This window comes from Cervus elaphus, chromosome 30 (genome assembly GCF_910594005.1).
Source record: "Cervus elaphus chromosome 30, mCerEla1.1, whole genome shotgun sequence".
In the NCBI taxonomy this organism is placed as follows: domain Eukaryota; kingdom Metazoa; phylum Chordata; class Mammalia; order Artiodactyla; family Cervidae; genus Cervus; species Cervus elaphus.
Genome location: NC_057844.1, coordinates 69,471,346 through 69,485,567, shown reverse-complemented (window position 1 = coordinate 69,485,567; position 14,222 = coordinate 69,471,346). Strand labels below are relative to the sequence as shown.

The 14,222-nt window shown below is 42.9% G+C and overlaps 1 protein-coding gene across 2 annotated transcripts in view; it reads right to left on the bottom strand.

Moving 5' to 3' along the window:
* LOC122687096 (ATP-binding cassette sub-family C member 4-like) overlaps window positions 1-14,222 on the bottom strand; it is an 860,243-nt gene that overhangs the window by 155,325 nt on the left and 690,696 nt on the right. Inside the window, exon 1 of one of the 2 annotated variants that reach the window (XM_043892535.1) lies at window positions 4,026-4,508. The exons of the other annotated variant lie outside the window; for it this stretch is intronic. Within the exon in view, the coding sequence (XP_043748470.1) occupies window positions 4,026-4,099 (74 nt within the window). The 5' untranslated portion in view covers window positions 4,100-4,508. Of the gene's footprint in view, window positions 1-4,025; window positions 4,509-14,222 lie in introns of those variants that run through there. 2 annotated transcript variants of the gene reach the window in all.

Genomic DNA, 14,222 nt, shown 5'->3' with positions numbered 1-14,222 from the left:
GGCTCTGGATCCTGACCTCCTTACAGTCATGTCAGACTCCCCTCAGCCAGAACACTCATGAGAGCCTCTTTCTGACCCCAACATTCTGAAGACAACCTCAAGATAAGTAACATCTTCCTAACTAAAATGCACGGTTGATTCTTCTTATGGTCCTCCTTGCTATCACTCCCTAGCAGATTTATTTATCTTAAAAAGAAACATTCAAACATCCAAAAGGGCTGGAGTTTTACTGACTGTTGGATCTGTCACCATCAGCCTCAGTCGGGAAATAAATAGAGCCCACCAGACTTTCAGGGAACTCCACTAACAGCTGACAGCATCACCAAACTAGGTTTAATTCCTCCAAGCCCAGGCTTCTGACTAGGGACATCAAGGTTGCCCCCATTGCCACCCTTCTGCAACAAAGGCGTATGTGTTAGTCAAATTCCTGTTTCCTGGGGGTCCAACCAACCGTTCAATATGAGCCCTGCACCTACAGGCATGGCCGACTCTAGATAGTTACCATGCTTATGGGCTCTGGGGACAGGATCATACCAAACATGGAGGGGTCTGGCTATGCAGCCAGTGCCCTGGATGGAAGGGCACCACCATGAGCCTAAACATGACTCAAGAAAACCCAAAGACAGTGTATGTGCCCCTGAGGGATGTTTGTTCCTTGGGGCTCCTGTGGCATGTGTTACCCACATTGGGCCATCTACTGTCTCCAAGAAAACTCTACCAGGGGACACTGGGCTATAGATGGTTCATACCAGATCCAGGTTACTTTCAAATTTTAATTACATGCACACCACCTGTGAATCAAAGGGGGGCATTCATCTAGTCAAGAGCGGAGCTGGACTGGTAATAGCAGTGTCACTCTTGTAGGATCCCTGGTGAGCCTAGAATGAGAAACAATTTATAATACCCTAAGTATTTAACAACAACAACAACAAAAAGTCAGAGACTGGCCTGGGTAAGTAGAGGAACCAGTTCTAACCTTAGAATGACAAAATCTTCACTGGACCCTTGGCCCACATGACCACTACAAAGCTCTTGATTACCTGCTGGCTGATCAAGGGGGAATTTGTGCCTCAGCAACCATTTCCTATTGTTTCTATGTTAACAGAAGTGGTCAGATAGAAGAGAATGCATCCCAACTATCAGAGAAAGTCACTTGCAGACAAAGACAAATATTATATGGTATCACTTATACATGGAATCTTAAAAAACAGTACAAATGAACTTATCTACCAAACAGAAATAGAGATGTAGAAAACGAATTTATGTTTACCAGGGGGTAAAGGAAGAAGGGACAAATTGGGAGACTGGGATTGACATATATAAGCTGATATATTCATGTCCAACTCTTTGCAACCCCATGAACTGTAGCCCGCTAAGCTCCTCTGTCCATGGGATTCTCCAGGCAAGAATACCAAAGTGGGTTGCCGTTTCCTTCTCCAGGATCTTCCCAACCCAGGGATCTAACCCAGGTCCCTGCATTGCAGCTGGATTCTCTACTGCCTGAGTCTACAGGGAAGCATATATAAAATAGATAACTAGTAAGAACCTACCATATAGCAGAGGGGACTCTACTCAACCCTCTGTAATAGCCTTTATCTTTTTCTTTTTTAAAGAAAAGAATCTTTTTTTAAAAAGTGGATATATGTATAATTGATTCATTTTGCTGTATCCCTAAAACTAACACAACATTGTAAACCAACTATACTCCAACAAGAAAAAAATTGTTTTTAATAGACAGGCCACTTGGTTAAATACTCAGGTCAAAATGGCCTGTCTGAACAAATTTGTGACAATTTCAAAAGAAGGATTCCCAGCTTCCCTGAGCTTCTAAGGCCATTCTTAGAACCCCCTACAGTTACTGTCCTTCTCTTGCTCTTTGGTCCATGATTCCTCAATTGTCTCATCAGTTTTATCTCTTGGAGAACCAATACAGTCAACCCGCAGATGGTCTTTACTCTGGGCTATGGGCAGCTGGGACTCTAGTCTGGTGACAATCAGATTTGTTCTGGTTGAATCAGGAACAATACTGCTCCTCTAACCCAACATATGACAACACCCATGCTCAGCAGGAAGCAGCATCAGACCAACCTTCACCCTTTCAGAGTCTCTCAGATAAAAGGAGCTATAAAAAGGAAAGGCTGTTATGCCAGAATTATATCCCTGCCCCTCCCTTGAATGGAAACCAACTGCTCTTATCTGAGTTTCAAGCTTAATCATAAAAGGAAAGAGAGAAATAAGAACCGATTAGAACTAGTGAGGACCCAAATGGCAGAAGGCCTAACCTCCAGTAGACACAGAGCCTCATTATGCATTCATTGCTTCTCCATTCTTTCGTCACTGAGCAAAGCTTGTGCTTTACCAATCTCACCATTGGTTTACTTACTGGTTGCGGGAATATAAGTGGAAAAAGAACCTCCCCAGTCTTGATAAGGGGTTTCAACCTGGGCTAGAACCCTTGCACAAGTCCAGGCAACCAGTTCCATGACAAGCACAGCAGTTACATACACAAGAAACGTAGACTCCAGAACCAAACTGCCTGGCTTGAGATCCCACTCCACTGCTTACTAGCTGTGTGATGGTAGGCAACTTACTCAACCTCTATGCTTCAGTGTCTTCAGGTGTGAAATAAGAGGCTCCTTCCTCCCCAGCAGGAAAACTGGAAACAGGTGCCAACCAAAACCAAAGTCTTCACCTTCCATTTCTATGCACATACATTTTCAAAACCAACAAACAGAATGTGCTTTGAGAGTTTCTTAACCTACTTGAAGTTAAGGAGACATTTGTCTGTTTTGCTATTATTTATAGTAACCACACACATATTCTGGAGAAGGAAATGGCAACCCACTCCAGTATTCTTGCCTAGAGAATCCCATGGACAGAGGAGCCTGGTAGGCTGCTATCCATAGTGTCGCACAGAGTCAGACATGACTGAAGTGACTTAGCAGCAGGAGCAGCACACACATATTCCTTCTTCTAGGACCCTCTTTCCTTAAGGGCCATCAAATAGCCAAGAGATGTAGCCACATACACTGAATACACCACCATCAAAACAAGCATAGGAGCTGCCATCCCCCTGAGGATCCCCTAGACTGTCCCATAAAAGAAGTATCACAGTTTGTGGGAAAGATGAATGGGTTAGGGTAGAGAAACAAAAGACCTAATAATCACCCAAGTGTGATTAAAGTTCAAAGGTTCAGGCCTGCCTTTCTGCAGTCCAAGCTATTAGATGAAGACTTCATTTAAGAGCTTCAGTTCTCTGCAGCATTTTCATCTGTGTATTTCCTCCCAGCTCAGGGACCCTTCAGTGGTTTCAGGACCATAGGACTCCTGGACAGGACCATCTCCATCAAGACTATGCACTGCTCTCTGAGCTAGAGATCTGGATAAGACCCCACAGGTTTCAGGGACCCCATCCCAAGGGTTTGGTCCTCAAAGGTGGAAGTGGAGATATTTGCAATAGGGAAAGGGGCTGTGGTCAAATAGTCTGCTCCTGGCTGTGTGTCCCAGGGAAAAGCAAAAGGTGTTCCAAAATGGTATTCCCATTCATTTCATAGAAAACAATTGTGTTTTGTACGCACATGAAACTGACCACAACTAGGTACCAGGACAAACAGTCAACCACACAGGGAGGGAGGCAGGGAGAGAAAGAAAGACATGGTCATGACTGGGGGAGAGAGGGAGTGCAGGGCATTTGGAACTCCGATGTTCACCTAAGGAACATGGGGAAAGGTGGGGACATTATTGGAAGATGGCAAAGGTGCAGGGCACTGATTAGATAAAGAAAGTTGTTCATAAGCTGCTTGTTTGGAGTAAAAGCTGCAGCTTATTTCAGAGCTGACAGTGAATTGCTGAGCAGCTCTGAGGCAGCTGGATAAGGTGGACACTGGGTCCCTGGGTCCTCTTCCCAGGCCTACTGCCACCGGCCCCAGGCGTGCACCCTCTCCTTGTCCCTTGGTCCCCAGCAGAAGCCAGCAGTGTCAGGCAGGTGCCCGCAGCGATTGTCACAGCTCAGACGGGGCGCTCACCAGACAAACAGGCGTGAGCAGAAGTTCGCCTTCTGTAGCGGATTCGTCTTCACCTCCGGGGACACGGGCAGCATCTTGCTGGCCAAGGCGGACACAGACCGGGGTTGCCCTGCTTAGGTGGCGGTGGGGCTCCTGCTGCTCCTGGAGGTGCCGGCGGGGATGCTAGAGAGTGGCTGCCCCACAGGTCCACTGGGCGGGAGCCTGAGAACACCTGCTTCTGAGAGCGGAGCGCCCTTTGTGCACCAGGTCCCGCCTCCCAGGACTGAGCAGCCTCGAGTCCACCTTTGAGGCTCCCGCTCTGTGCAGGTCTGCCACAGGCATAGGATGGATACAGTGTGCCAAGTGTGGGGCTGCTGGACCAAGACACACCCAAGTAGACACTTCCAGAAGCCCCACGCAGGTGGGAGGCAAAAGCTACCAGATCTTTGATAAAGGCAGGCAGGCTGACTGCGGGGCACAACCAGCCCAGCTCCCTGGAGCACACCTGGCTGCAAACTCTGCGGAAGTTCCTGCTCTGAGCCCAGGCACTCACCCAGAAGGTGGAGAAGGGAGGCTCAGGCCCCGCCCATCTCTGCTGCGCACAGGCTCCCCATGAGCTGAAAAGGAAACCTGGAGAAAGCTGGCAGAAGGAGATAGCAGCCCACCCTCTGGGCATGCTGCCCTCCTCAGGACCAAACAAGGGCACTGCGGGAAGGTCTCCAACTGGATTAGAACAGGACCCCTGAGGGACCTTCCTGGGATAGACCCTACCCGCACCGCATGCCCTCTGCCTGTCTCTTGTTTGTAGAAAAGCTTCAGTCTCCCAGGCCTCCTCTGAGTCACAAAAGGCTGGCCCAAGGACGATTGGAAGAATATGAACATGTAATAACAAAAAAACTTTATCAATAGATTAGCCATACAGCAGTCACAGAATCTTTATAATAGGGTCTGGTGCACATTCCTGAGTTGTTTTGCAGATGCTAAAAAGTCCACCAGGTGGAAGAAGTTAACTGCATGATGACCATGATAAACTGGAACCTAGTGATTTATGATGATAACCCCTGTTACATTACCCTGCTCCTCAACATCAATCGGAATAGTACATGAGCTAATCAAGTACCCTGGACTCTCTCCCTCAGCTTGCCTTTAAAATCCTCCTGTGAAACCCACTGGGGACTTCCAGCCTTCTGAGCATGAACATCCTGTACTCCTTGCTTGACCCTTGCAATGAACCTTTCTCTGCTCAGAACTCCAACTTTTCATTTTGTTTCACCTCAATGTACATTGGGCACAAGACCTTGGTTTGGCCAATACAAACCAGGCACCAAACATTTGACGATGGCCAACAACAGGGTTTAGCACAGACTATGGTTACAGAGCTGCAGGACTTAGAGAAATGTAACAGAAGATTAGAAGGCTTCACATGATTTCGAAAGATGAATTCATGCTGTCATTAGAGATCTCCACAATGTGAGATGTCTTGCATCTCACAGGTTACATTGTGGGGGGACTCCTGGAAGCTTTTTGCTGCCCTCTTACAAGGGGAATTTGGGACAGAGAGATTGCCTTATGATTTCTTTCATCATGAGCTCAGGGTCTGCCTAGCAGAGTAACAGTGGCATATGTTACAGAATACAGGTTATGTGCATTTGTGGGGAACTTACTTCACTTTTAACCTAAACAATGCCCTATTGAAGGAGGTGTTATCTCTGTTTTACAGATGAGCAAAATGAGGCTCAAAAGACAGCACTTCTCTAAGGTCTTCGAATCAGTAAATGATGAATCTTGATTTGTATTCAAGTCCAAGTCCAGCATGACTGTCTCATTGGTGGATGGTCAGTGTGTGAAAAGTGCCAAGAATATGCTATCTGAATGAATCAATGACTGCAGGACTGAGAACAAAATCTTGGGCCCTCACTCATAAGCGATAAGTTATTTGTGTGGTCATCTTACCAGCTCAGAGGCTTTTGTTCCCTTTCATTCAAAATGAAGAAAGATCAAAGTTTGTGGGGCTTATAGCAAGATCACCTCATTATTCTTTGCTAATTTCCCATGTACCTTGGCTAAAATGGTGTTATTAATAATGACTTTTAGCTTCAGTTATACAAGATGAATATGTCCTGCAGAACTAGCGTATGGCGATGTGGCTACAGTTGACAGTACTGTACTGTGTCCTTTTCTGAGAGAAATGTACTGTGTCATTTGCTGAGAGAGTAGAGCTTGGGAGTTCTCAACATAAAAGAGAGAAAAAAATCTAAATGATTAAGATGTGAAGTGATGGATACATTGATTGGCTTGGTACGATGAGCATTTCATGTGTATATGTATGTCAAGTTGTACATCTAAATATATACAATTTTTGATTGTCAATTAGCCCTCAATAAAGCTGGAGGAGAAATCAACTTTAAAGAAATCCTTAATGTTTTCTAATACTTTTTATAACTCAAACATGTAACAATGGCAATGTGCTGATTATTTTCTATTGATGGGCATGATGGTGGTTTATTATACTCTTTTCTTGATTTTCATGCATGTTTGAAATTTTCTTTTGCAAAAAGGAAGACAGAGCTGAAAATTGTCAGTTTTCAATTACCCATCTTTCTGGTGTTAACTCCTTCTCAGATAATGCAATCTACAATCTAAATAATCACTCCTCACCTAATTTCCAGTTGTCTTTGAAATTCTCTACATTTTCTACCCCTATAAATGTTCAGCTACTAGTTCTACTTCAAAGATGAAGCAATTGCTTGCTGAAGTTGGAACTCTGGTGACTTCCCTTGTCACAATTCCCCAGACTGTTCTCTCTAGTTCCAGCTATCTCAGGACCATAGTTGTCATCTCCAAACTGTCAAATACACTCAGTCCCTTCAGCTTCTGCTGTATTTTTTTAAACTAATATTTTTTTTGAAACTTCTTAGCATTCTTTTCTGAACATAAACTAATATGATGTTTAGAAGAAATGTTGAAATCCATTGTTAAATTGTTCACAGAAGTGTCTCTAGAGCCAGGGGACCAGATATTTCACTCATCCTACTTCCAACAGGTTTACTGTGAGCCTCAGAATTTGCGAAATCATTTTGCAAAAACTAAAACCTAAAACAGCATGCAAATAAAACTTTGTTTTGAACAGATGTTCAGTGAATGCCTTTCAGGTGCAGGACCACTAGGCCAGACAGAGAACTTACAAACACGGGGGAGATGTCATAAGACCTCTATCGGTACTTGTTTATTCATCTGAAATGGTTCAATACTATGACTAATGGAGCAATAACAAGTGATAGAGAGGATGCAGAGAAATAGGAATCCTCATAGATTGCTGGTGGGAATGTAAAATGGTACAACCACAAAATTACCACATAACCCAGCAATTCTTCTCATAGTTATCTATCCAAGATAAATGAAAACCTATGTCCACTTGAAAACTTAGTTACAAATGTTATAACACCATTATTCATAAAAGATAAAGGTGTTAGAAGTGGGAGGAAGCAAGTGTACACCACCTTATGACTGGTAAATGAAATCTGGAATTACATGCAATAGGATATGATTTGTCAAGATAGATACACTGCTGTATGCCACAAAGCAGATGAACATTGAATATATTATGCTGAGTTAATGAAGACAGCCATTGACTGTAGTGAGGAGGGCAAAACAATATCTTAGGAAAAATTAAATCTTGTTGGACTTGATGATTCATTTCCAAACAAATCTCAAGGATACATTGTGGAAATATGCATCTGTGCAAACTATAAATTATTATATGGTCTACAGAAGGGGTCTCAACAACTGGTCTGTGGCCTGTTAGGAACCAGGCCACATAGTAAGAGGTGAGTGATGCGTAAGGAAGAGAAGCTTGATCAGTATTTACAACCACTCCACTCATCATTCTCATTACCACCTGAGCTCCGCTTCCTGTCAGATCAGCAGTAGCATTAGATTCTCTTAGAGGCACAAACCTTATTGTGACCTCCCCACATGGGGGATCTAGATTGCACACTCCTTATGAGAATCCAATGCCTGATGATCTGAGGTGGAGCTAAAGGGATAATGCCAGCGCTGGGGAGCACCTGCAAACACATATTATCATGAGCAGAGAGGTTGACGGCACAGAGACCAAAATAAAGCAATTGCTTGCAGACTCAGATCAAAACCCTTTCAGTGAGTGGCAAGTGACAAGCTGCATCTGCTAGCAGGCTCTACAGGAGCACATGAGTCGATGTACTTCAGCTGCACAGTTGCATCTCGTGATAAGCTTTCAGTCAGAATTCGACACTAATTTTAGTGTGCACAAGGCCTGCCCATTATTTTATTTACCACTTCCATCAGTGGCTTTTTCCTGCACTACACACTTGTCTCCATCACAGTTTTGGTAAGCCCACAAGCTAACTTTACCAAAATGAGTGAAAAACAAACATAGCTGGAGAGCTTCTTTGATAAGGGGGAGAGACCCAGTGATGAGACAGCAAAAGACTCTAAGACAGCCAACAGAAAGAAAACTTCATTTAAGATAAAATTTCCAGAGTTCTACATCAATTATGGGTTCATTGCAACACATATATGTGGCAACCAGCTATTTAACAAACTAAAGTAGCTGCATTCTTTGCCAAACTGGATCTATGCAGGTGACAAGTAAATGTTGGAGATTTTTGACATGTTTCAGGAATTAGCACAGATTTTTAAAGAGACTGAGCCAGGGACTTCTTTCTCCCAGCTGGTGTGTGATCACCCATCTCAGACTTCTAATGAGTTTGAGCATTATATCCCAACCACAAAAGACTCTTGAACTGGGAAGGAATGGATTGCGACACATCTGTGAATAAGACAGGTGAATCGACTTTGTTCATGCTAGAAAGAGGATCAGCTTCTTGAAACTGTAAATGATTATGACCTATAAAGTATGTTTGAGACAACTTCAAATTTCTATATGTTCTAGATTAAAGTCAAGGCAAAATATCCTGCCACAGGATATTCTCTGTAGCAGAGATTGCCAGAAAGCACTGAAAAGCCTATTTTCATTTCCAATAAGCTATCTCTGTAAAGCAGGGTTTTCTGCAGTGACAGCAACCAAAATAAGATGACAAAAAAGACTGGAGATAAGCAACACACTTCGGGTGTCACTCTTTCCCATCACCCCTGGATGAGACCATCTAGTTATAGAAAAATAAGCTCAGGGCTCCCTGATCCTGCAGTATCATGAGTTGTATAATTATTTCATTATATATCACAATGTAACAATAACAGAAATAAAGTGCACAATAAACAAAGTGATTGAATCATCTCGAAATCATCTCACTCTCCCTGGTCTGTGGAAAACTTGTCTTCCATGAAACTGGTCCCTGGTTCCAAAAAGGTTGAAGATGACTGGTCTACAGGATCTCTGTCAAATAGTCAAAGTTTTAAGAGTTAACTCTGGAGCAGATATAAGAGCAGAACTAAAATGGTTCAGCTGAGATAATGCGGTCCTCAAGCATTTTCAACCAAACCATATAGAAAAATGGGATTCACAGTTTAAACATAATCCTGTGGGTATCCATAGTTCTGAATATAGTGACAATTTCTCTATCACTCCTCCTAGCAATATATCCACCTCTGTAAACTCAAGAGTGGGCACCCAGTTGAAATCTAGCCAATCATCATATGCCATGTCCATGTCCAAAGGGCTTGGCCCAGAGGTAGTGAAAGTGAAGTCACTTAGTTGTGTCCAACTCTTGGCAACCACATGGACTGTAGCCTACCACGCTCCTCCATCCATGGGATTTTCCAGGCAAGAGTACTGGAGTGGGTTGCCATTTCCTTCTCCAGAGGATCTTCTCAACCCAGGGATCAAACCTGGGTCTCCCATACTGTAGGCAGACACTTTACCATCTAAGCCACAAAGGAAGTCATATGGTAACCTCATGGCTAACCAGACCAACTGAATTTCTTCCTTGAGATGGTGAGTGGGAATGAATTTTGTTTTCTGCTGGAACTAGAATGAGAAAACCTCTCTTTCCTTTCTGATGAGGGAGTTTTAAGGACATGACCCATGATTGGTAACCATGTGCCCCATTTACATTGAGAGCCTAAAAGAATAAAGCAGGCACTCAGGGAAAGTCAGGAGAAGGCAATGGCACCCCACTCTAGTACTCTTGCCTGGAAAATCCCATGGACGGAGGAGCCTGGTAGGCTGTAGTCCATGGGGTCGCGAAGAGTCGGACACGACTGAGCGACATCACTTTCACTTTTCACTTTCATGCATTGGAGAAGGAAATGGCAACCCACTCCAGTGTTCTTGCCTGGAGAATCCCAGGGATGGGGGAGCCTGGTGGGCTGCCGTCTATGAGGTCACACAGAGTCGGACACGACTGAAGTGACTTAGTAGCAGCAGCAGCAGGGAAAGTCATACAGTAAACAACTATTTATTAAACACCTACTGCTCCAGGAGCTAGGGATACATAAGTGAACAGGAAGAATGGTATAAAGCAGAGTCTCGGTGACATCAAATCCCTAGGGCATCTGAGGCTAACAGGATCTCTCCGTGGATGGTGTGACCTGCTGGAGCAGAAGCTGTCACTTTCACCTCTGACTTGTCCAGGACTAAGGAGCTCACTGCTTATCTGAAATTCTCTACTTAGGGCTTCTTTCTAGCTATGGAAGCTCACTGGGGCCATATGCAAAGCAAGCCAAAAACCTTGGATTCAACCCTTAATCAGTGATGGATGGGGAGGGGGTAGATAAATGTCCCAGTGCCCTTGCCTGTGAGTTGGAATAATTCTGTCTACCAGAGTGACCCCAAGGGAAGGAGCCCAGTTGCAAAAGCAGTAACTTTCTTGCTAACACACTTTTTATTAGCTTCCTTCCTATTTTTGTCTCACTTCACTCCCTACATGTGGATCACTTCCTAAATTAAGCCACTTCCACTCAAATGTTTGCCTCAAAATCTATGACTGGGGAACCCAAACTATGAAACCTATGAGGAACATCATTCCAAGTATTAAAAACTATATTCACTCCCTCCTTGAACCCATGAAAACCCTTTTTAATATTATAAACCTTAATGAGTAGCTCTATTCACATGACAATTTTGAGGTCTTGAAATGCATCTGGTCCAAACTGAGGTATGCTTTAACTCTACAATACAACACGGATTTCAAAAACAGCATAAAACTCTTTTTTGTCTCAATGATTTTTTACATTTATTACACGTTGATAAAGTATTTTTGACACATTGGCTTAAAAATATCTTACTAATATTATTTGTCCCTTTTAACTTTTTCACATGGCTACTACAAATCTAAATTTACAGATGTGGTTCACTTTATATTTCTATGGATAGCATGGCTATAACCAGTGGAAAGGCTTTAGCACCAAAAATTTCTCTCCCACTCAAGAAAGCAAATAAGTAAGGGTCATGTTAGTATACAAATTTCGAATATGATCTAATTCATGGAAAGAAGTCACATTCACATTTCAAAACTTTGTTTTTAGTGATGAGCTCCCGTGTCACTTCCCACTGGCCCTCAGTCATATTTGCATCGTTTCACTATCAGATAGAGCCCTGATGTAAAAAATTAAGCAAAACTTCTCAATTTGGGCCAATGGCTTCCCAGGGGGCTCAGTGGTAAAGAATCTGCTTGCTAATCAGGAGACCTGGTTTTGGTCCCTGGGTCAGGAAGATCCGCTGGAGAAGACAATGGCAACCCACTCCAGTATTATTGCCTGGGAAATCACATGGACAGAGGGGCCTGGCAGGCTACAGCCCATGCGGTCACAAAAGAGGCTGACTGAGTGACTAAACAACAACATTAAGATATTATAATAATACCGTTATTATTATATATATATATTCATATATATATTATATTCATTTATATATTATATTCAGTTATTTTGTTTTCAGCCTTTTGGAAAACTAGTCCATTACTGAGATAAGTTGTCCAGAAACTGCTAAGAGTTGATAAAGGTGTCCTTAGAAAATAATATACCTAAAAAGATGAAAACCCTGCTTTCATTAGGCTCACAATCAAAAGGCAAAGGTAAAAAGAAAATTGCAGCAAAATAATACAAATAATATAAACATATAAATATATTCATTCTCACCTATTAAATTAGCAACAATCTTTAAAACCAGAATACCCCATGCTAATGAAAAGTGTGATAGGCACTGTAATCTACCATTGGTAAACCATAAATTGGAAAAGCCGTTTCAGAACATAATCTGACAATATTAAGAGCCTTAAAAATGTTCATCTTCTTTGACTCAATAGGATTTCTACTTACAAGATGAAGGAAAAAAGTCATTTATAGAAAGCTATTTATGCACAATTTTATTTATATACAAATGTTTCTCAGAGCAGTGGTTATTGTTAAATTGTAACAGGATTTAGTAACATCAGAACTGCTAACTTTAGCAATAGCAACATGATTGAACAAATTATCAATTATTTTTAAACAAGTGCTTTTGAACATCTACCATATATCTACCCTTCAAAGCACTGGGAACCAATGGACTACAAGATATGTAAGGTTTATCTTCTCATGGTGTTTACACTGAAGTAGTGGGAGATAGACAGTAAAAAAGTAAATGGATGAACAAGATAACACCAGGTTTGATGAGGAATATGAAGAACAGGAAGTGAGAATGGCTGGAGATGGCTGGTAAGCCCTGATTTAAACTGGGTGGTCAAGAAGCCTGCTCAGAGAAGAAACTTCGGCAAAACCAGGGAGTCAGTCTTCCACAAACCTGGGAGCCAAAAAAAGGTAAAAACAAAAGATTAAAAAAATCCATGGTATTGAATAAGATAACTTAGGTGAGTGCAGATTAAAAAAAAAAAGAGGAAAGGGAGACCTGCTCTTGCATCTGTCAGAGGAGGCAAACTGCCACCCCTGAGACTGGGGAGGCCCACAGGTGAACAGAGGAAGTTGAGGCTTCCTCAGGGTGAAACCACCATGGGAACCCACGCTTGGGGAGGAAACCAGAGCCATAACCGACAAACTGCTGGAGGCTCAGTGTGAGCAATCTGAGAGTAAAAACTCCCGGGGACACAGTCATGGGGGGACTCACAATACTGTGAGCTTTACCTCCAGGAGCTTCACCAGGATCCTACAGTAAATGCCAGGGAAAGTACCCCCTGCTGGGAGTGGGGGGATGGGGAGTGGCCAATTTGAAACAGACCAGAACACTCAGTCCTCTTAAGAAGGCCTTCCCTAGAGGAAAACTAGTACTAGAGTCTAACCCTCCAGGGTATTAACTGAGCCCAACTGACCTGGGGGAAGGGAAATACCCAACTCCAGCTGGTTCGAGCCATTCTGTCCCACATAAGGGAAGGGGTGGGAGAGAGAAAAATGAGAAACACTTGTGAGGTTCACAGTCCAGAGGCAGAGGCTCACTGAGGGGCTGAGACCTAATCATGGGATCTGCCCGCCCTCACACTTCACCTCCTCATTACTAAAGCCCTCTTGTAGCAGTGGCTTTAATCCAGGACATCGTGTCTGTGTTTCAAGAAAAAGTTACAAAGGCATACCAAAAGGCTAAAAAAAAGAAAAAAAATATTTTTGAAGAGACAAAGCGTGCATCAGAACTAGACATGACAGTGATGTTGGAATTATCAGACCAGGAACTAAAAGCAACTATGACTTCCCTGGTGGCTCAGTGGTAAAGAATGTGCCTGCCAATGCAGGAGACCTGGGTTTGATCCCTGAGTCAGGAAGATCCCCTGGAGAAGAAAACGGCATCCCACTCCTGTATTCTTCCCTGGGAAATCCTACAGACAGAGGAGCCTGACCGGCTACAGTCCATGGGGTCACAAAAGAGTCAAACACTATGGAGAGACTAAACAACAATGACAATGACATAATTAATATGCCAAGGACTCTAATGGATAAAGTATACAGCATATAAAAACAATTGGGCAATAGAAGCAGAAAGATGGAGATTAAGAAAGAACCAAGAGGAAATGCTAGAGATAAAAAGCAGTGTAACAGAAATGAAGGGGGCGGGGGGGTGGGGAGCGGGAAACCCTACAACTAGGCTTATTATTTTCAAATTAAAGAAAAACATTTTGGCTATAGAGAAAGATAAGAATTATATCCAATTCTCCTCAGAAACCAAGCAAACATGGAAAAGAGTAGAGTGAAAAAGTTTTAAGTGTTAAGAGAAAAAACCACCAACTTAGAATTCTATAATTTGTGAAATGATTGTTCAAAAGTGAAGGAAAAATGAATACTTCTTCAGACAAA